Raw genomic sequence first — 22,819 nt, forward strand, 5'->3', positions numbered from 1 at the left:
GGAATTATCGTAAATTTCAAAATTTATAAGACGATTGGAGACCGCGTCCCAAGCTGGCCTGGTCTTTGCACGTAAAACTGGAGAGGCCACCTAGTCTTTAAGACATACCTTAACCATCTTTAAGAAAGGTACATTTCACAATTATACTAGGTGATCATACATGCAGATTATATAGCTATTCATTTCGCAAAAAAATAAAGTATGTTATGTTTGGCTAAATATAATTAAGATACATATTACATAATATTAATATTCGGTTGAAAGATATTGTGAAGCACTTTAATGGCTAAGTCTATTTTCTTCATATAGAATCGAAATATGCTTTAGCAAGATTATCCAAAGTAGTCCTGCTAGAAATATTAGACATAATTGATCAATCATTTCAAAGATTTCTAAACTCAGATGCACTTGCACTATATTGCATGGGGTATCTCTCAAGACTACCCATTAATTTAATAGGCTTTTGTGGCAATGGAGGAGAAGTAGGCCTACTCCTTTGTTCAAAGAACTTTGGGGTGAAAAAAAGTTGACTGGTACATACATCCTGAAATCTATGATTGAGGGAGCAGTAAATTGGCGAAACCTTTTTTTGATTACCAGAAGTAACAGAAATACAAGTTGATTCAAAATTTGGAGCACTTGGCATAGTATCTTTTGCTTTAAATTGTGCATAATTTTCATAGCTAGCCATAAAATTTCCATCATGATCATATAATACTGATGCCAACTTATCCTTTTTTGAATGTGAAGTTGGTTGGGAGAAAAGCTCTAGATAAAGATGATTAATTTTAGCCTCTTCTTGTAATATGTATTGTTTATATTGCCTTGAAATTCCCTACTATCAATAGATTGGAGAATTTCATTTCTTCTTGCATGTTCATTTGAAATAGTATTTTCAGAATCAAGTGGCTATCATAATAGTGATGGTCACTATAAAAAGTTGCAGATATGAAAACTAAGGAATCACATACACTACAATATATATAATTTGTTGGATGACCATGGACTTTATCATTTTCATAAAGCTTTTCACACATTATAATATATCCATTCTTAGAAAGGATTCTTGGATTCTCTTCAAGTATTTTTCTAAATGGATCATAAATACGAGAGTACCACATTTCTGGTGTTTTATGATCATATCGTTCACTTAAAGGACATAATGCTTCTAATATTCTTCTATATTCTTTGAAGTTTACATCACTATAGCCTACAGAAACTAGCTTATATTGGGCTCTACTATCTAAATTCATATTAGCATTTATAACGATTTTATTGATTTATAGTCTTTTTAGTGGATTTAGCTGATTTAGCAATATTATACTCTAATAAATATCAGATTCATTTTTATTCGGTTATCAAAGAACTTCGGGGTGAATAATTTTTCTCAAGAGTCATGATTCGGTTAAATTAAATCTGAGTCAATACAATGGCTAAATTATTTTCGGCACTCTGTCTCTGAGCATAAAATTCGTACCACAGGTATCACTCGATGTTTCTCAAATCACGAGATGATCGGCTAATCAGATTGCTTGTAAAATAAAATGTGATACAGTTACACGTCATGCGAAACGCCTATCGGCTGATGGACTTGTGATTTACGTTGTTAAAAATCACTAGCCCGATATGGACTGTAGAGGCACATAATCATTAGTTAATCACGATGGAAAATCACATGCTCGTGACAATTTGTCACGCAGATCACTAAAAATTATATCAGCCAGCTTTATTTATTACACGCATCACAACAGAACAAATTATAGAAATTCATGACAAGTTGCAAAATAGAAAAGTAACATTTAAATTTTTTTCTGTGGAGGCGACGCGTAAACAATAGAATCGTTTATGTGTTGAGTACCACCACGATTAAGTTTCTTTCTAGACTTCAATGCAGATTCTATATTCTGTTGTAGGCTTATGACACGGTTCTGGCCAAATACATTAATAAAAAGGATGTTAGTTACAAATTACAGTGATCTGCAAAATGAATAAGATTTGCTACCTCACCTTAAATGTGATCATTGTTCGTATTATATCAGACAAATTCTTTAATTGTGTAGACGCATTGGGAATCAAAAACTTGTCGAATTGGTCAACCAGATAAACCCCATCGATCCAATGCATAGAGTAGAAAAACACATCCCTCTCTGTAAATGTATAATTTTATGTTAGCAAGTACGACAAACGTAATATTTGATAAGTCGTATTGTTACTTACTGTACACAAGAATTCCGTACGTTTCCAAATTTTTTAGATTTGGACTGTCTCCAGGAAATAATTGCCGAATCTTAAAGAGAGCCAGTTGCATGGCTGGAAGTTAGATTATATTGTTAGTGGTTTTCATGATGACACAATAAAAGCTTTGATTTCACTTTACCTTTAAGGATCTTTTCGCGATCACCGTTCATTTTTACATCATCGTGATAATATGCGTTCCCAACAACTTCCCCAAAAGCTACTTGAATTTCACTTTGGCTAACATTCATCGATAAGATCGCGTCGTGGAACCAACTACCAGAATTTGTATTACGTTTGTCCTTATATCTTTTTATTTCCAACTGAAACTTTCGATCTGTATTCTCAACCTCACCTCTAATTGGAGATAAAATGTATGAGATGAAATTTTATTTTAGACAAGAATAAATTACTTACGTTTTCATATAGATTACTCCATTGACGTCCAAAAAAACTTCCTCCCACAGTCTATTTATGATCCGACTTCTATATGCATATTCCGACGCATTGGCATCTATTAAAGGGTTTATTGGTGTTTGAAAACACATCAAACTACCGATTATAGGTAGTATTATTACATTATTAATTACAGAGGATAATTAGAATAATTATAAATTATGATCAGAAGTATTCTTACAAAGCTGTATACACTTGTTGAATCCATCTCAAAGTCCAATCTCTCGCAAATAAATAATCATTTTCGAATGGGACCTGACCGATAGCGGACTCAACTTTGTTCAAATCAATGTAACATCCAATAGTATTTTGTGAAATTACATTTTCATATCTCTTTAAAAGTGATTGGAGGTTACTCTCAATTGGTAGAAGGGAATTTACAATCTCCTCCTCTATCTAGAACATATAATTCACTGTTAGTAATTAAAGTTAAAAGAAATTAAAATCAGCAGGAAACACCACCTTTCTCCATTTCGATTCCATCACTATCCATTCCTTATCAGTAAACAACCGTTTAACTGGATCATTGAGGTGAAATTCAGGCAAAAATGTAATTCTGTATCTTGCGATTCCTTTTTCAATGCCGAGAAGTCTCTCAATAGTCGGGTTCAAAGTCTTTAATGCAAAAAAGATTTTGTTATTATGAACAGCAATGAAGTGTAGAACAAAGATATCGAACCTCAACAGACAACTCTTGGAGATATGAATTTTCCACATCTTTTTCGAGGTCAAACAGGTTTAAATTGGTTTCATCTTTATCTTGAGTCTGCACAAATGGGGCATCTCGAAGAAGTTCATCCGGTGGCACCAAAGTGATGCCGGACAGTTCCTCATCATCCACGTTATCAAATGATCGTTGCTCATGTTGAATTTCGCAAATATCGTTACACACAGGGAAGTATTGCTCAATTTTGGTACGTTTTTTTTTCTGTTTATGACCACTCTAAGTATTGAAATACAAGATGATAAGTTTCTGCTAGCTTACAAGAAGATCAAATAGAACCAATGTTTGTAAATAAATCATGATGTTGCATTTCATAGATTGTGACGATCTCACTTTTTTACTCGAGTTGAGGTTCTCTTCCGTTTCTTTTCTATCTCGATGGCGTTTTCCCGAAGTTGTACGACGATTGTCGATGTTTTGTGTTGAATAAGATGAGTCTCCAGTCAGATTGTTGAGTTGACTTATAGTCTTTACCTAATTGACAAAATATTAATTTATCCATTATCATACAGATTTTCAGACTAGAAGCCTACCTGGAAATTATCAATATTCATGCGAGCGCAACTCAAATTTTTTATAAAATCGTTGTACGATGCAGTCCAATCCTTGAAAATCAAAATTTAAATTATTATACTTGAGCAAAAAAACTAGCTCTTATTTCGTTAAATCCAATGAGTTACCTTCCATCTATCCAAGATTTCTTGCGCTTTTCTTCTACGTATTATGTCGAACTCAGAAACGGAATTTGCCACCTTTATGAGATCTTTTTTAATTGAATCCAATACATTCTCCTTGCTCCATTTTTGAGCGATAATACTGCACCAGCCTAATGCAAGACCAGTCTTCGACCTTAACGACATGATAAAAAGCCATTAAATTGGATGTCATTTCTTTAAATGGTGCGAGTTGAAAAATTTTCTTAAGTTTATATTGTCGATAATTGAGTCAGTCTGATTTTATTCTGCAGAACTAATATGGACACGAATTTTTCCGTTTATACGTAAAACGCGTTCGCGGGATGACTGTATGATTTGAATCTAAATTATCTGAAATTCTGTGAAACACAGAAAATCATCGCGGTTAAATAAACTGCGTCACCCGTTATTAATTGATTATTTAACAAAGAACGTATTTCGCTCCAGACTCACAATGATTTCCATTTCCTAGTTTTAGAATTTATAATAACGTCGATATTAATGTCTGAACAGCAGTGCAAGCTGGGACTCTTAGTCTCCAGTCATGAACTCCTAGTTCCGCAAGCTGGGACTCTTAGTCTAATAAGGACTCTCTTAATTTGACGTTAGCGCTAGCTGGACTCCTAGTCTACAGCTTAGCGAAAGCTGGACTCTTAGTCTACAGCTTTTCTTGATTAAATTTTTCCGAAGTACATGTAAATAGTTAAAAAAAATAAAAACGCATTTATTTATTTTTGATGTATTACGAAATTATTTTTCGAAGCGAAAAAAATATATGATACTATCAAAGAGGAAGGGAGTACGCGGATCCTAGGCCATTAAATGCGAGTCCCAGCATCAAATTATTCTTTGCTCTCGGAATAATTTCTACAGATAATTTATTTTTACATCTATTACTAACTACACCCCAACAATCTTTCTCTACACTAGAATTCCGAAATAAATTACACCACTTATATCTACATAATTTTCGTCTATCTATATCACTCCCACTCGCACAAACTATGTAATAGATTATTTCCCATAAGAGAATTTCTCCAAGATGAAATGATTTCGAATCTATAGGAAGAATTCTTGAGATTACAATGAGATAAAAAAAAAATAAAACAAGTTGAGGGCTTCCGATTCACACTTACTGCTATAATTCATTTTAATAATAATTATTCCACACCCGCCTCATAATATTTCGAATTTTTTATTGTTCGATAAATTTATTTGACATACTGTGCCAAATTTTGTTGATGTTGATGAGACACGTGAAGTCGATTAGATTAGATAATATTATTTTTCGTGATACTGCTAATTATTTCACTGCGCCTATTATATGCGTAAGGATTTTCTCGGCAAAGATCAAAATGCCGATATATAATAAGAAGACCGGTGGAAGTAATATGTCTGGTTTAGTTTGGAACATCTAAGAAGCGGGAAATTTGATTAAACATTGTGATGGTATGTTTCAAGAAGCTAGCCGAGCAATAAAACCAACCTACCTTATTATAACTTTGCGGAATATGCGAGTTCATTTTGATTGTTGATTTCGATGATGTTAATAATGGTAAGTTTTATTTTTCGTTTGATTTTTGCTTTAGTTGCGCAAGACAGATAAAAGAGTTCACTAACCGGGACATCACCTTTTTATATGATTCACAGGATCGATTTTAGAATACGCTTTTGGTGCAAATTACGTTAATATGATTACATCACGAAAATCTGATCAACGGCCTCTCCTTAATTTAACAATAGTATATCAAGATTGTCAGGGAGAGCTTTTATTAATAAATTTCATTGAGTACATGCGGTAAAGTTCGAGAACAAATGCTATACTACGGTTATAAATAAGTTATAACTAATAGATCTATACAAAAATAAATTACAAGAATCGAGAGCTAATTTGTGATATATGACAAGGACTGTCCTATACATTGTACTAATACAATATCCTATCATTAATTCCATAGTCCGTTTCATTTGTGCCTTTGTGATCCTCAAAAAATCCCGGAACGAAAAATACCATTAGCTTGTAATCCTGAGTTGCTTTATTGAAATGCATAGTCACAACCACTCCCACCTTAAATGCGCAATGTTTCGTACGAATTTTTTTTTCACTGACACTTTTTTCATATTGCGGTACGATGCCCTGTTTTTGTATTTGCAAGACTTCAGAAGAAATGACAAGAATATCATACTGCGCATTTCAGGTGATCGGTCTCACATGACGGAATTTCTATGCTACGATCGCGAATTTGAATTTATTGCTTGGAGTGAAGCAAGTAAGATAATATTCCAACTTAACTTGGGAATACAATTTCGCTAATTCAGGATCATAAGGGAACTGATTCCCATTTTTGTGGTACCGTTCGTCATGTAATCCATAATTCCCATGTTTTCCATCGCAAATAGGACATGGTGAATTCCACGGCAGAGGTGATGTAAAATCATAATTATCAATCCCTCTGAAACTATTTCCAAATTTCAAGTATGGGAAGTGCTCTAAGATGGATTTGATAATTAATTCTGGATCAGGTCTGACTTCAAAAGTTATAGGCTCAGAAGAAGATAAATAGGATACTTTGTTTTCTGGCTTTGAATTTATGAGAAGGTGATCTTCTGATAATTGCCATGGCTCATGCCCAGTTTCTTTTTTATATTTTTTGTATAAGTTGGACCAAATCTTATCCATCAAAACACTTGGTAACCCACTCCCTATAAAAACTTTTTATCCAAATATTTCCATTATTTCTCTGTGTCTTCCGTAAAAATTCTGTGAAAATGGTACATTCACGGATATCCATGTTAGCAAGATGAAAATTTTCATGATTTAAAGCTATTAATTCCATGAAAATGATACATTCATGGAAAAAACATGGAAAGATAAAACACGGATCAGACTTTTTACAGGGACTTAATACTTTATCGGACTTAGTTATGTTTTCTTTTTTCTATGATTACAGATCAATTTAAATTCCTGGATAGAAAGCTGTCTAATATTTCTTATTATATTTCCAAAAAAATAATTAGATCATCTTTTAAATTATCTACACTAGTCAAAAAAGGACAATTCGGCCTAAATTTGACCAGGTCGAATATAGGTCAAATGATGATCTAACCTGTGTCAAATTGAGGTCAAATTTTTGGGCGCATTTAGGGTGCCAATCGTCTCAAATTCGGAAAGAATATTTGGCTAAAATTAGACCTATATTTGACATTAAAACTTAAGTTGAATTATAGTCTAACAACCACCTATTTTATTTCTGAATTTATTTTAATTTTATCATATAATCATATATCAAATTTATTAAAGTATTTATTAAATGCTTAATTATATTATTATTATTATTAGCATCTATCTAAATTACAAATAATTATTGCTAATCTACAATTTCACAATCACATGATTCGTGTATTCGTATATACTTACGAATCTTGATCTTTTGGAAATCCACCAAAACTATAAAAAAAAGAAAAGAATAATGGTTAGTAACCGTTCTATACTATTAAAAAAAGCAGAAAAAAATCAAGATTCTACTTACGAATCTTTGTTTTTTCTGTTCTTTAGAAGCCCACCTGAGACACCAAACCTATAAAAAGAAAAGAAAAGAACGGTTAGTAACCGTTTATAATAATAAAATAAACCAAGATTCGTACTTACAAATTTTGGTTCCTCTTTTCCCTGAAAGTCAAGATGACATCAAAAAAAAGAAAGAATGGTTATTAGTAACTGTTCATTAATATTAAATCAAACCAAGATTCGTACTTACTTACGAATCTTGGTTTTTCTACACGGAAGCTCGCCTGAACCTAAAAAAAAGTAAAGAACGGTTATTAGTAACCGTTCATAATATTAAAAAATATATATATAAAAAAATATATAAAGATTCGTACTTACGAATCTTTATCTTTGGGTTTTCATTTTTTGGAAACCCACCCGAACCTAAAAAAAAAGAAAGAATGGTTAGTAAACCATTCATAATAATAATAAATAAATAAAAAATTAAAAGATTCGTACTTGTACTTACAAATCTTAATCTTTAGGTTTTCGTTCTTCGGAAGCCCACCCGAACCTATAAAAAAAAGAAAGAATGGTTAGTAAACCATTCGTAATAATAACAAATAAAAAAAAAATTAAAAGATTCGTACTTGTACTTACGAATCTTAATCTTTGGGTTTTCATTCTTTGGAAGCCCACCCGAACCTATAAAAAAAGAAAGAATAGTTAGTAAACCATTCGTAATAATAATAAATAAAAAAAATTAAAAGATTCGTACTTACGAATCTTTATCTTTGGATTTTCGTTCTTCAGAAGCCCACCTGAACCTATAAAAAAAAAAGAAAGAATGGTTAGTAAACCATTCGTAATAATAATAAATAAATAATTAATTAAAAGATTCGTACTCGTACTTACGAATCTTTATCTTTGGGTTTTCGTTCTTCAAAAGCCCACCTGAACCTATAAAAAAAAGAAAGAACGGTTATTAGTAACTGTTCGTAATATTAAAAAAAATATAAAAAAAATAAACCAAGATTCGTACTTACGAATCTTGGTTCCTCTTTTCCCAAAGGTTAGAAGCCCACTCCATCCGAACTTAAAAAAAAAAGAAAGAACGGTTATTAGTAACTGTTCGTTAATATTACAAAAAATACAAAAAAAAACCAAGTTTTGTACTTACGAATCTTGGTTTTCCATTCTTTGGAACTCAGAACCCACCCGATTCTAAAAAAGAAGAAAAGAACGGTTATTAATAACCGTTCATAATATTAAAAAAATAAAAAAAATAAAGATTTATACGTTGAATCTTTGGGTTTTCGTTCTTCAGAAGCCCACCAAACCTATAAAAAAATATACAAGAACGGTTAATAAACCGTTCGTAATAATAATAATAATAATAAATAGAACCAAGATTTATACTTACTTACGAATCTTGGTTCCTCCATTTTTCAGAAGCCCACCCGAGACACCAAACCTATAAAAAAAAAGAAAAGAACGGTTAGTAACTGTTCATAATATTAAAAAAATTAAAATTAAAAAAATTAAACCGCCAAGATTCGTACTTACGAATCTTGGTTCCTTTTTTCCCGAAGGTCGGAAGCCTACTGAACCTATAAAAAAAAGAAAGAATGGTTATTAGTAACCATTCATTAATATTAAAAAAAAATATATAAAATAAACCAAGATTCGTATTTACGAATCTCGTGCTCCTCTTTTCCCGAAAGTCGAAAACCCACCTGAACCTATAAAAAAGAAAGAACAGTCATTAGTAACCGTTCATTAATATTAAAAAATAAATATATAAAAAATAAACCAAGATTCGTATTTACGAATCTTGGTTCCTTTTTTCCCAAAGGTCAGAAGCCCGCCCGATCCTAAAAAAAAGAAAGAACAGTTATTAGTAACCATTCATAAAAAAAACCAAAAAAAGAAACTAAGATTCGTACTCATACTTACGAATCTTGGTTTTCCGTTTATCGGAAGTTCACCCGAACCTATAAAAAAAAGAAAGAAACGGTTAGTAAACCGTTCCATAATAATAAAAAAGAAAAAAAATTTAAGATTCGTAATATAATACTACTTATGAATCTTCACTTTCATTTTCCCTTTCACTTTCGTTTTACCCTTCCCCTTTCTTTTTCGTTTTACTCTTCTCCTTTCGTTTTACCTTTCCCCTTTCTTTTTCGTTTTACCTTCCCTTTCGTTTTACCTTTCCCCTTTCTTTTTCGTTTTACTCTTCCCCTTTCGTTTTACCTTTCTCCTTTCTTTTTCGTTTTACTCTTCCCCTTTCATTTTACCTTTCCCCTTCAGTTTCGTTTTACCTTTCGTTTTCCCCTTTCTTTTTTCCCCCTTTCTTTTTGTTTTCCTTTTCCTTTTCATTTTTATCCTATCCTTTTCGTTTTACCCTTTTCCTTTCATTTTACCCTTCCCTTTCAGTTTCGTTTTACCCTTTCGTTTTTACTTCCCCTTTCATTTTCTCTTGCCCATTCATTTTCCTGCGAAACCTATATGGAAAATATGAACAGTTAGTAAACCGTTCATAATACTAAAATAAAATAAAAAAACTGACTTCCCCCTCCCATTTACCTTATTATCCCTGGTGCGTAGTTTTGACCAGCATTCTGGGAAGGGAAAGATGACACTAGAATTTTTAAAAAAAAATAATAAAAAAAAAATTTTTTTTTTTCTGCGCCTATAGAGCTAAAAGACGAATAAAAGTTTAAAAAAGAATGCATGATTCTTATTTAAACTTTTGATATGCGTAACGCATGACGTGACCATTTCACCAGCATGTTGGTTCGACCAATGTCTAATCGTAGATCATTGCTAATTGAGGTCGAATTTTTTAATTTTAGTCGAATATAAGCCGAATTTTACTAAGGCTGAATATTCTTTTTTCGACTAGTGCTATGATAAGAAAGGGTAATGATTAATGAGATTATTATACAGTTATCTCAATTTCACGCTGTTCACATTTAATAAAGTAAAATCTGAATTTATACCTACCTTCTATGCTTTTTTCATCATTATGATCTAACTTGCATAATGGGCATGATGTCTCGTCAGTAATGTCATAATAATCAAAATTTTTGCTACTAAATTCTTTATACAAAGTAGGATATTGATCTAATATCTTGTTGTAAAAATAAGAGTGGTTATAAGTTATAGTTACCTTAGCTGAAACATTAATCTAATCATCATAATTCATGATGAAAGTCACATGATTACAATTTGATACCTCTGGTCAGTATTGTACATTTTTGATGTCCACAACTTTTTTTGGTTGTTCTGAACATGCTTACGCTCTGTCTATACTCTTCTGTAACTTAAAATTCTCTACAAAAATTATATATATTTAAGTATAATTGGATGCTAAACATTTTTGCTAAGTATTAAACAAGGTTATCATAGAAAAATTTTGAGAGGTTATCATTTCTTTTTTGTGTAATATATCCCGAACATTATCCTATGACAACACTGCCTCCAGTATTCTTTCTGCTGAAGCCACATTCTTGATAACACTTTGAATTTAATTAATAGTAAGGCTTGATATGTCATAAATACTGAAAGTAATTTGCTTAATTTTATCTATTTCCACTCCACCTTTCCTAAATAACATATGGATTTTTTTAGCTCATAGGGTTTTCATACGTAAGTTTCCCAATGTGATACCAGGTAGATGTTCTAGCATTTCTTTGTATATTTGTAATCTAGCTGTTTTATTTGAAGCTTCAGTGTCATGACAAATCTCATCAACTTTATTTTCAAAACTATTTGAATAATAGAGCCAAGATAAGATCACCTTATGTTCAGCTTATATTGCATTCTGGAATAAATGAACTAAGTTTTGCATCATATCTAAAGATGATGATGAATGTAATATTAAAGGTATTTGTTCCATACACTGGTCAAAATCTATGCTATCAGGTATATATCGGACACCTATATATTGGTAATAAATCAGATATATATAGGGCAGTTACATATATTACAGACACATCGTACACTAATATATCATATGGAATCTTGATAATTATAATAGGGGTGGGCATATGTAAAATAAGTATAAAATTTTGTATTTTTAATGAGCAGGTTATATGAAAAAAATGTATATTTTAAGAAAATGTTATATGCAAAAATAGTATATTACAAAAATAGGTTATAGTAAAAAAAGTATAAAATTTCAAATAAAAATTTAAGGTCATATATAGATTTATTATAAAAATGTATATTTTAACAGTTAGTATTTTACTTTTTATCGTATTTGTGATAATATCACTTGTTACATTACAGGTTTTTATTGGTGGGCATCTTGATTTATGACGCATTTAAAAAAAAAAATTTTATTTTGAAATTTTTTTTTCCTCTTCTCCTCTCTTTAGAACAGTATTAATAGCATAAAGTCTAAAATCATAAATAGAAATAGTGGAAGTTTCATTATTTTTACGTTTGTTACTTGAAATATATAATATTCTTTTTTTCTTTTTTATGACAAAACATTCTGGATATTGGTACGGATTTTTGAAATTATAAGTATGGAGAATGTATGAAGGTATTATTTCTCAATTTTTTTTTACTATTTTGTGTTTTTTTGTCTATAAATCTTACTAATGTTCTTTTTTTTTTAGAGTTAACTTGAACTTCAAGAAACCTTAAAGTTACAAGTGAATTTGAGTTCTTTTCTCTTTTTTGTTTTAGCGTTATTTTTTATTTAAGGACATTATTAATGGATTTTCTTTCTTTTATTTAGGGATATTTTAACTTAAACTTTGGTATTGATTTTAAAATTGCAATAAATGTCTTTTATTTTAGCATTTTTTTGATTTTAAAACATTATTAATTTACTTTGGTAATTACTTTTTTTTTGTTTTATTTTTTTTTGATTTTGAATAATTATTAATATTCCTTTCTTTCTTTTTTTTAGGAAAATCCAAGTTTCAGCTTGGAAAGTATTTAGATTTCATATCTTGGTAATAATTTTGTACTTCTTTGATGGTATAACTTTCATTCTTAATCTTTTAGCAAACTTATTTTTGATCTTTGATGACAATTTTTGCTTTTGATCTCTAGTAATAAATTTGGTAATTTTTATTTTAATCTTTGGAAATTTTGGGATTTTTACACATAGTTTTTTTGTTGTAAAATTGATGTTTATTTTGATCTTGTAAATAACATAGTTATCATAAAATTTTATCATACAGCATAAATTTTACCTGATAAAATTGTGTGTATTTTATTGATTTGCTAGATTTTAAACATTATATAGAGGTGATATCTAAATTTACCCTATTTTAACATATATGATATTAATATACCATAAATAAAAAAATAAAATTTTAACAAAAATATATATTAATGTCATATGATAAAAAAGTATATTTTAGTATTATATAAAGGTTATAGAATAAAAATGTATAATAAAATGACTAAATTTATGTTGAATTTTTATTAGTATCACGGATATGATCTCTATTATAATTGTCTGGGGTTTTATATCACCGATAGTGATATCTGGCTAAACTCTTTTTGCCAAAAATTTCGGTTTCGTCACCAACTAGTTTCAGTTTTGTCATTGATTAAACTATATAGTAATATTTTTTAAGTTTAAATTTTATTTATATAAAATTATAATTTTTTTTTTTTTTTTTTAAATGTTGAATTATGTATCATTTTATTAGAATATATTTGGATTACATAATAATCACAATTATTCTGTAAATGACACTCCCAGCACCTGGCCAGTCTGATCAAACATTAACTATTATATCACAAATAAATTAAGAATAAAATTAAATAGTAAAAGTAAACCAAAATAATTAAACCAACATACTATATTATAAACCAAAATTAAACTAGAAAGAAAAATAAAAGAAAAATGAAAGTAAAGTAAAATAAAATAAAATTTTTTTTTTTTTTATATTATTACTCCAATAATTTTTTGCTTATGTATAATGTAACCTTATCAAACTTCTTCTTTATTGGGATCCAATCCTCACATATGTATTTCTTTATAAAGGTATCCATTGATTTCTTTACCATAGGAATTGACTTTTGTACTCAATCTGCTTTTCTTGTTTGTATATCTTTTGCTTTATCTGAAAGTTGATTTAAGTTATTTTTTATTTTGGGTTCTGAAGTAATTTTATCTGTTCGAGTAATGCCTTTTTTTTTTTCCCATAAAATAACTTGTTCACATTTTGGTTTCATAATAATTATTTAAATGTTAAAATGAACCTTATTAAAATATTGGCACTAAGTATCTGCGCTCATTAAAAGTTATTTTAAAATCTTTTTGTAATTTTGTTGTTAAATAAGTTTCATCTTTCACTTCCAATGCCAAGTATTGGAACTTTTGGAATTTTTCTGATTTTGCTGTAACTTCTAATATATCTTGTAATACATTATATAAAATTATAATTTTATTATAAAAAATATATTAAATTATATTATACATAAAATAGTTTTATAAATTCCTTTAAAAAATATTATATTTTAATATAAATTTATTGATTTTTTTTATAAGTAATTATTATAATTAAAAATCTATGGAAATCTATAAAAAATCCATGGAAATACTACGGAATATTGAATTTTGGCATTTCGTCTTTTAATTTTAAATGTCTAAACTATTTTGGTTTAGTCAAATAACTAAATATTTCAGTTTCGCTCAGGATCTCTAATCACCGATATATACTGGTCAAAATCTATGCTATCAGTTATATATCGGGCATCTATATATCAGTGAAAAGTGAAATATTTTGGCATAGTATATCATATATATGACATACAGTACGGTATAGGTATGCCCTGAAATCCATCAATCTGGATATCCAGTCATCCATCCAAAAATTGGGATTGAATCCGTTTAATCCAATAATTTTTTATTATTATACTGAATTTTTTTTTTCAGATTTTAATTCAAGCCATAATATATTCATTAGTTTATAGTTTATTACACAGGTCGAAAAGTGAAAAATCAGGCATCAATCAGGCACCAATCGGTCACCAATCAGATACCTGATTGGTGACCGATTGGTGCCTGATTGGCATTTTCGCCAAATACCGTTACTAATCAGGCAGTTTACTAACTTTTGATCCAGTGATCAGAAAAGAATGAAATATAGCTCATTGGAATTGTCTCAACAAGACGAATCTAATGGTAGTAAAATCGCATCTCTAGAATTAATAGTTAATAAAAAATTAAATAAAATATAAATGATACATTTTTATTTTTATATTTTACTTAATTTCTCATCAAGTATTAATCCTAGAAATGCGATTTTACTACCATTAGATTCGTCTTGTTGAGACGATTCCAATGAGCTATATTTCATTCTTTTCTGATCACTGAATCAAAAGTTAGCAAACTGCCTGATTGGTGACGGTATTTGGCAAAAATGCCAATCAGTCACCAATTAGCTACCTGATTGGTGACCGATTGGTGCATCTAAATCTTCTTGTATATTCTTCTACTTTTTCATTTATTTCCTATTTAGTTTTTCTCAATTCCAACATTTTTCTTCTTCTAATATCTTCTTTTGTGAATCTTTATTTAATTCTATGTTTTAAATCATTATTAACATCTACATTTGCCCAATTTACTAAATTACTGGTTAGAGTTCTGAATGGATCAGGTTGTCAGGTCAGGTTAATTGATAAACCTGACCTGAAATTTTTTTTCAGGTCAGGTCAGGTCAGGTTATATCAGATTATCTGTTTAACCGACCTGAACTGAAACCTGAAAATTTTTAGGATTTATATTAAAATATGAAAAAAAAATGGTGCAAAACATTTTTTTTGAAATATTGTTTATATTAAAATCGTATAAAAAGGTGAATCGCAATACTGCAACTAACTTTTTAAATATAAAATCAATATAAAAAAGTGAATACCGATACCGCAATTCACTTTTTATATATAAAATCAATATAAAAAAGTGAATACCGATACCGCAATTCATTGTTTATATATAAAATTGATATAAAAAAGTGAATACCGATACCGCAATTCATTTTTTATATATAAAATCGATATAAAAAAGTGAATCTGACACCGCAATTCACTTTTTATATATAAAATCGATATAAAAAGTGAATTCTGATACCGCAATTCACTTTTTATATATAAAATCGATATAAAAAGTGAATTCTGATACCGCAATTCACTTTTTATATATAAAATTGATATAATAAAGTGAATTCTGATACCGCAATTCACTTTTTATATATAAAATCAATATAAAAAAGTGAATCCCAATATCGCAATTCACTTTTATTATATAAAATCAATATAAAAAGTGAATTATAATACCATAACTTACTTATTATATAAAATCATAGTTTCAGGTCAACAGGTCATTCAGGTTATACTGATGTTGCAACCTGAACTGATGCTGAATTGCAATTGCTAAACCTGACCTGAAAATTTCAGGTCAACCTGTCAGGTTACCTGAATTTGATCAACCTGTTTGGAACTCCATTACCGGTATTCAGTTCCTTCATTTCATTATACCATTATGCTGCTGCTCCTCTTAAACATGTTACTGCATATACTACCTGTCTTGTACAATTCGCTTCTGGTGCTTTTCCTATTGCAGTAAATGCTACTTTAAATTGTCCAACCCAATCACTTACATCTTTTTCTTCTTTTTCATAAAATAACGGTAAACTAATAGTTCCTCCTGCGATATTTCCTGTGTTTCTATTCTTGCTACTATATTAACTTCTGCTCCTAACAGATTATTTAATGCATTGAGTGCTAATTCTAAAGCGTTTTTCATTAACTTTTTTACTTGACCTTCAGTTATTATATTTATTATATTTTTTTAAAATAATTCTTGTAAATTGTAATCAGATACTTCACTTTCATTATTAGAATCAGATTTTTCACTTTCACTATTAGAATCTTTTTCATTATTAGAGTCTTTAATATTTAATAAATTATTCGAATCTGAATCTTGACTTAAGTTAAAACTTTCTGTATTTATAATATTTTCAATTTTGTTTTCAAGTTCATCTTCATCAATATCCTTGACATCATTTTTATCCCACATTTCATATTCTCTTGAGCTTAATATTTCTCCAATCTTTTCTGAATCATCTGTATTATCCTCTTCTCCATCATTTTCTTCTATTTTCGTTTGTTTTCTTAAATATTCATCTAATATTTCTTTTATAACTCCTTCTAATTCATTTTTATTTTTCTGAAATAACTTTATAAATCCTCAACTTAAAATTTCTTTATCTGTATATTTCATATTTAATATTCTTCTTCTGTTATTTTAATTTCTACTATTTTACATATTTTTTGTATTTTCTCTATTCTTGATTTTGTTTTACTATCGTTCCTTTCTTCTCTTTTAAAATAACTTTTACATACTGTTCCTTCAAATTCTTTATCATATTCTACTGCTTCTTTTGTTAAGGTTATTTTATTGCATAGTGGATATTCTATTACATTTCAACTATACCAAACTTTAAATTGTTCAATTATTTCTTCATTATTTTTTGATGGTCAAATATTTTTTCATAAAATCTTTAGTTTTCATTATTTCATATTCTACTCCAAGATTTGTTATTCATCTTATTTCTTCAGTATCAATTTCATAACCATTTTCCAACCAATAATTTATATATATTTTTTTTATGTGTTTATCTCCATCATTCGAACTTGATTCTTTTACATCATCTGAACTTTTCAGTTTTCCTATATCACTATATTTTTTAACAAAACCTTTTGTGTCAACAATTTTTTCTACTATTTTATTTGTTAAATCGTTATCTATCTATGGTTTTGAATATTTATTCTTATTCCACCATTTGTATGTTATACTTTTCTGAAATTTTCTAATTTTCTTTCTATTTTCCTCTTTTACTACACTTTTTTTTAAATGTAATATTTCTTTAAAATATCTCATAGTATTATATCTTTTCTTTTCAATAGTTACTGATTCTATTTTTTCTAACTATTCTTCAAATTTTGCAAACCTTATATCTTGTTCATCGTCTTCTATAATGTACTTGTACTCTAACAATTCTCTATTTCCTAGTAAATTCTCTTCTATTTTATTATTTAATATTAAATTATCATCCCAATCAAATATATAATGTTCACAAATTACTTTTATTTATTACAGTCTGGGATTTTACCATAAATGGAATCATTTTTAAGCATTTTGATTGGTAGCGATCTTACCATTTTTGTATATGCCGATCAAAGAATGTTGATCAGAATATTCTATGACTGACGCAATTTTATTGATTAATTTTAGCATCGTATATTTGATACTTTGATCGTTCGAAATGATAAAACTTAAATAATTTTATTATTTTTTTCTAATTTATTTCTGTATTTGAAAAATATATTTTTTTCGCCTAAACTACATCTATATCATCTAATTCATACATTCTGCAAATTTCGTACCTCTTGTAATATGGTTAGCAATTCACTTTTCTTTTTAAATCCTATTCCATTCACTCATTTGTTCTAAAAGAGATTCTACTTTACGCAAAATCTCTATTCGTGTCATGTTGGATTCATCTGCCTGCACCATTGCTTCTTGTTGATTGGAATAGGCCGAAATGAAGGAACTGAACTTTTTGTAAAACACTTCAATAAATCAATAATATATTCTTGTCATGCCTTTTTTGCCAAATTACTAAAATTTTTCAACTGGTCACTCAATTTACTCTCTCCACCTATATTTTTAAAATCTGTTTTTGTCTTCATTGGATTAAGAAAATTAAGCTTTCTTAAATAACCCCAAAATCTTTCGACATTCTGTAATTGATTTAGGATGAGCTTCGAGACTTCTTAATGTCATTATATCCAATTACTTTAAAAAAATAATTTAATTATAATGTTTTTCACATAAAGAATATTATTCCAAAGATGTTTGAAGGTATAAGTTCTGAGATAAAAGTATGATGAAGAAGGAGACGGCTAACTACTGCCTTAGTATCAGCATGTCGATGGTTTTGTCTCACATATTTTCAAACCTTTTCACTCATATGTGATTACTAAATTGTGAAAAGACAAGGCAGCTCTTTATCGTATGCTTTTTTGCACATTGTCACTACAATAAAATTAAGAAAAAAGTTAAAATAAAAAAAAAAAAAAAAATGGCAATGAAACTCAAAAAAAATTAATTTAAATTGAAAATATGTCATTTTATAGTCATTTTATGGTCTTCATACTTTTTTGAAAGAGAGTTGATTATGAAAAAATATTCACTGATTATGAAAATACATACCTTTTATGACGTATTTTTATAATTACGTTTTGCAGTTTCAAAGAATATGTCGTGAGAAATTCTTTCACCAAATCATGTTAATATGATGGAATTATAATTGCCGATCATTCTAGAATCATTCCAGAACGTGATCTGTTACACAATCCAATTTTGGAAATATCCCGGACTGTATTACTGATATAATTCCTATTTTTCTATAATCTGATTTATTCCTATATCTGATTGATACTACAATTACGTCTAATAATTTTTCTCATTCCTTTTTTATTTTCTCAAACTCAGCTCTTTATTTCTTTTCTTTTTACTAAATGAATATTTCTCTTCTCTATCTTTTCTTATTAGTGTTATATACTTTAATAATTTTATATATGTATTTCGATTATAACCCATTGCCTCCAATATTACTTTCTGGAAAATCTTCCAAAATTTCTTAAACCAATCATTTATCTCCATTTTATTAGTATTATAACACTTTAGATATGAAAGATCTATTTGATATTCTTCTCTTAGCTCATCATATTTTTCTATTTCATATCTATTTTTAACCTCTTCTAATTCATCATATATATCAGCCATTTTTAAATTATTTTATTTATTTATTTTGCGAAAAATGGTCGCATTTTGTATTTTCACTTTATTTATATTTAATACTCATATTAATTTTTATTTATTAACACAATTTCATAATTTTTTTTATTAATCCTTTTATTATATTATTTCTTTTTATTGCATCTCATTATGTTTTATAACATTCTATTATATCTTATTATTACATCCTACTATTACATGATGTTTTATTATTTATAACTTAATATTCTTTAACTTCATTTATTCTTTTACGATTAGTTTAACATCTTTTCAGACAATTATTTGTCCTTTAATTCCTATTATTCAAACTTCTATATTCTATTCGTTTATATATTCTGATTATTTCTACATATGCTTATTCATATTCTCTTCACTTCGATTATCTGAATATTCTTCAATATAATAATGACCCTTTTTACCACAAACTTTGCATTTGTTATTTCTTTTTTTAATATCTTGTATAATTTCCATTAGTTGACTTAACGGTTCACAATCTTGATCCCTGATATTCATAAATTTTATCCCTAGTACATGCTTTGTGAATCCAAAATTTATTATTCTAATTATATCATTTTCTTTTATCACAATATTCAATTTATTTAATATCTTTCTTATCTTTTCTACTGTTTCTTTTATTTCATTTTCATCATCTTTAATTCCTTCTGTTAACAAATATTTTTCAATTATTTTATATTTTAACCTCAACTCTTTGATTTCATTTTTATTCCAATCTGCAATGCACATTCCTTCATTCTCAAATCATTTTAACACATTTCCTAATAGGTGTGTTTTTGCAATTTTAAATATTCTTTCATTAATCTTTAATATCTTTTAAATTAATTATTTGAAAATTTATATAGTATAATATAGTTAATTAATTTACTGATATTATTAAAGTAATAATTTTCAATGATTTTAATATATAATTATTATTAAAAATATTTAAATGGTTTTTAAAAAAAATCTAAATGGCTTACTTTTGAAAATTAATAAATTAATAAAAGAAATAAAGTTAAATAAATGTACATTGGATTTTAAAAAAATTACATTAGAAAATTTAATTTTCTGTCAAGATTAAATCCAAAATTTATTGTTCTATATATAACAGAAATACCATTACTATTTTAAATAAGACATTAAAATGTAAGTTAGTTGTTTATTTAATAGGACTATAGGAGTCAAAACAAAGTCATCTAAAGCATACCTGTGACATTTTTTTAATAAAAACTATAACATTTTAATCTTAGCTAAACTATTTCTGATTTATTCTGTCTTTAAGATATTTTTATTAATAAAGCATCAATCAGATGCAATAATTAATTTTCAATTTTCTCATTCCTTATTTATATTCCTAATATTCAGTTTCTTCAGATTGATTATAATCAGCAGAAGTATCATTAACCCAATATCTTGGAAGTTTGATCACCTCACTGAAATAATTACCTACTAAGTCTCCATAATATACTAAATACGACTTAGTTTTATCCCAAACAATTACTTTTTGAAATTCGCAAATTTTATCAGGCTCGCATAACATTTGCATCTTTTTATAATATATGTAGTTAATAAATACAATTTTAAATAGAAACCAAGATGTTTTAATCACTTTATCTTACCTGATTGAAATTTATAGATTTGGGTACGTAATATACAATGTTTTTTGTGATCTTACTAGATTCTCGGAACAATCTTTCTCTAAATAATTTTAATTTTAAATATTAATTATCAAAAACTATAATGGAAAATTAATATGTTTATTTACCCGTCTACTGATATCATTGTTTTAATATCATAAACTTTTGACCTACGATAAGATGGACCTCCCCAAGGTGGACTCAGAAACACCACATCAGCCTATTAAAAGAAAATAAAGAGATTAAATTTTTTATAACATAAAATAATATAACATAAAAAAATATGAACCTTTAGGCGAGGTACTAAATTATAAAAATCTCCCAGTATGAATTCTATCTTATCCTCTACTCCATATATCCTGGCATTATTTTTAGCACAATATAACTTAGTCTCGTCTATATCAATCGCAATTACTATACACAAATTAAAATTAATATAAAGAAGTAAACATATATTCTATTTCATTGACAAACTTGAGCTTACCTTTTTTACATGTCATCGCAAATTGAATTGCATTCCCTCCTACACCGCACATAGCATCAATTATTGTATCACAAGCACATCTTTTGGCAATATATGCTGCTAAATATTCCGGTGTGACTGAATACCATCCCTCTATACATATAAATTATGTATTAATTTCTACACAGATTCACTAAAAAATTAATTATTGGAATTCTTCATACCTTCATCCATCATAATACCTTCATCATATAATGAAAAAAATAAGTAACGTTGATGCCAATATCTATAAAGAATAGTATGGAGAAAGAAATGATTAAAAATTCACCTCATAAAGAGAAGATTAAATGTTTATACTTTTCCAATCCAGGTCGAAGATGTTTTGAATTTGTGTGCCTGAGGAATTGTTTAGATAAATTGTTGTCTTTTTTAGAAATTTCGAAATGTTCATTATTTATAGAATCCTCATGCTCATCGGAATTCTCAATATAGCTATTTTGTATATTTTGATCATGCTCTTTGAAATTCTCAACACAGCCTGTTTTGCTCTCAATTCCTCCATTTACTTCATTTACTTCATTATTTCCAATTTGAATGGAACTTTCATTTTCTACTTTAATATTCTCGGGTATTATTTCAATAACTGAATCCTCAAATCGGAAATTCTCAACCTGTCCGTTTCCTTTTAAATTATCGATTTGTTCTTTACTGAAATTCTCAGTGATTTCACCATTCTCTTTACTTTGAATTAATTCCAAATTAGTAAGATTGTTATCAGAAATTGAAAAGGTAATAACAGGACGACCACTCGTACGCTTATTTTCATCTATCTTATTTTCCTTAATCTGAGCCAAATAGATTAAATCTTTTTCTGTAATCGTATATTTTTTAGCAGAATGACTTCTCGTGTTTCCATTTGTATATAATGAAGAGGATACAGTTGTTGCTTTAACCCTATCAGAAACGGTTTGCGTATCAAAATGCGAACCTAAGTGAAAGCTTTCTTGACCGCTTATTTCTAATACGCGTGTGTCATTTATTATTCCTTTTGAATTCGACGTCAATTCCACTTGTGCTTTCGTGCATAGTTGTGAAGTTGGATCCTCCTCTTGTGAGTTCAATCTTGGTTTTTTTGTGGCTGGCTCTTCAACATGCTGTACATTATTTGTAGAACTTTTTCTCCTTCTTCTCCTCTTTTTTGTTGTCATATTTAACTAACAAATGCCCAATTTTGAGTGTATATGATAATACTGTAGTTCGTGTCATTATGATTATCAAGCGTCAAC

The 22,819-nt window shown here is 28.4% G+C and overlaps 6 protein-coding genes across 6 annotated transcripts; all 6 read right to left on the minus strand.

The window, feature by feature from the left end:
- Nucleotides 1–382: 382 nt before the first annotated feature.
- On the minus strand, nucleotides 383–1,253 carry OCT59_028195 (uncharacterized protein; the record flags this gene model as incomplete). The annotated part of the gene is made up of 3 exons (XM_066147129.1): nucleotides 383–768; nucleotides 840–909; nucleotides 972–1,253. The coding sequence occupies 3 exons, from the start codon at nucleotides 1,251–1,253 to the stop codon at nucleotides 383–385; spliced, it is 738 nt and encodes a 245-aa protein (XP_065993873.1).
- Nucleotides 1,254–1,799: 546 nt separating this feature from the next.
- On the minus strand, nucleotides 1,800–4,275 carry OCT59_028196 (uncharacterized protein; the record flags this gene model as incomplete). The annotated part of the gene is made up of 11 exons (XM_066147130.1): nucleotides 1,800–1,928; nucleotides 2,008–2,147; nucleotides 2,218–2,310; nucleotides 2,378–2,592; nucleotides 2,653–2,787; nucleotides 2,873–3,087; nucleotides 3,154–3,306; nucleotides 3,371–3,634; nucleotides 3,749–3,889; nucleotides 3,949–4,020; nucleotides 4,096–4,275. The coding sequence occupies 11 exons, from the start codon at nucleotides 4,273–4,275 to the stop codon at nucleotides 1,800–1,802; spliced, it is 1,737 nt and encodes a 578-aa protein (XP_065993874.1).
- A 2,059-nt stretch (nucleotides 4,276–6,334) lies between these two features.
- On the minus strand, nucleotides 6,335–6,790 carry OCT59_028197 (uncharacterized protein; the record flags this gene model as incomplete). The annotated part of the gene is made up of 1 exon (XM_025309938.1): nucleotides 6,335–6,790. One exon carries the CDS (start codon nucleotides 6,788–6,790, stop codon nucleotides 6,335–6,337), a length of 456 nt encoding a protein of 151 aa, XP_025187970.1.
- Nucleotides 6,791–8,277: 1,487 nt separating this feature from the next.
- OCT59_028198 (uncharacterized protein) lies at nucleotides 8,278–9,042 on the minus strand (the record flags this gene model as incomplete). The annotated part of the gene is made up of 7 exons (XM_066147132.1): nucleotides 8,278–8,302; nucleotides 8,380–8,424; nucleotides 8,513–8,557; nucleotides 8,644–8,692; nucleotides 8,778–8,821; nucleotides 8,897–8,937; nucleotides 9,025–9,042. The coding sequence occupies 7 exons, from the start codon at nucleotides 9,040–9,042 to the stop codon at nucleotides 8,278–8,280; spliced, it is 267 nt and encodes an 88-aa protein (XP_065993875.1).
- A 10,739-nt stretch (nucleotides 9,043–19,781) lies between these two features.
- On the minus strand, nucleotides 19,782–20,180 carry OCT59_028199 (uncharacterized protein; the record flags this gene model as incomplete). The annotated part of the gene is made up of 1 exon (XM_066147133.1): nucleotides 19,782–20,180. One exon carries the CDS (start codon nucleotides 20,178–20,180, stop codon nucleotides 19,782–19,784), a length of 399 nt encoding a protein of 132 aa, XP_065993876.1.
- A 323-nt stretch (nucleotides 20,181–20,503) lies between these two features.
- Nucleotides 20,504–22,741, minus strand: OCT59_028200 (uncharacterized protein; the record flags this gene model as incomplete). The annotated part of the gene is made up of 8 exons (XM_066147134.1): nucleotides 20,504–20,555; nucleotides 20,641–20,979; nucleotides 21,053–21,131; nucleotides 21,199–21,290; nucleotides 21,360–21,484; nucleotides 21,555–21,686; nucleotides 21,758–21,819; nucleotides 21,891–22,741. The coding sequence occupies 7 exons, from the start codon at nucleotides 22,739–22,741 to the stop codon at nucleotides 20,788–20,790; spliced, it is 1,533 nt and encodes a 510-aa protein (XP_065993877.1). The 3' UTR covers nucleotides 20,504–20,555; nucleotides 20,641–20,787.
- Between the last annotated feature and the right edge of the window lie 78 nt (nucleotides 22,742–22,819).

This window comes from Rhizophagus irregularis, chromosome 8, assembly GCF_026210795.1.
Source record: "Rhizophagus irregularis chromosome 8, complete sequence".
Taxonomy (NCBI): domain Eukaryota; kingdom Fungi; phylum Glomeromycota; class Glomeromycetes; order Glomerales; family Glomeraceae; genus Rhizophagus; species Rhizophagus irregularis.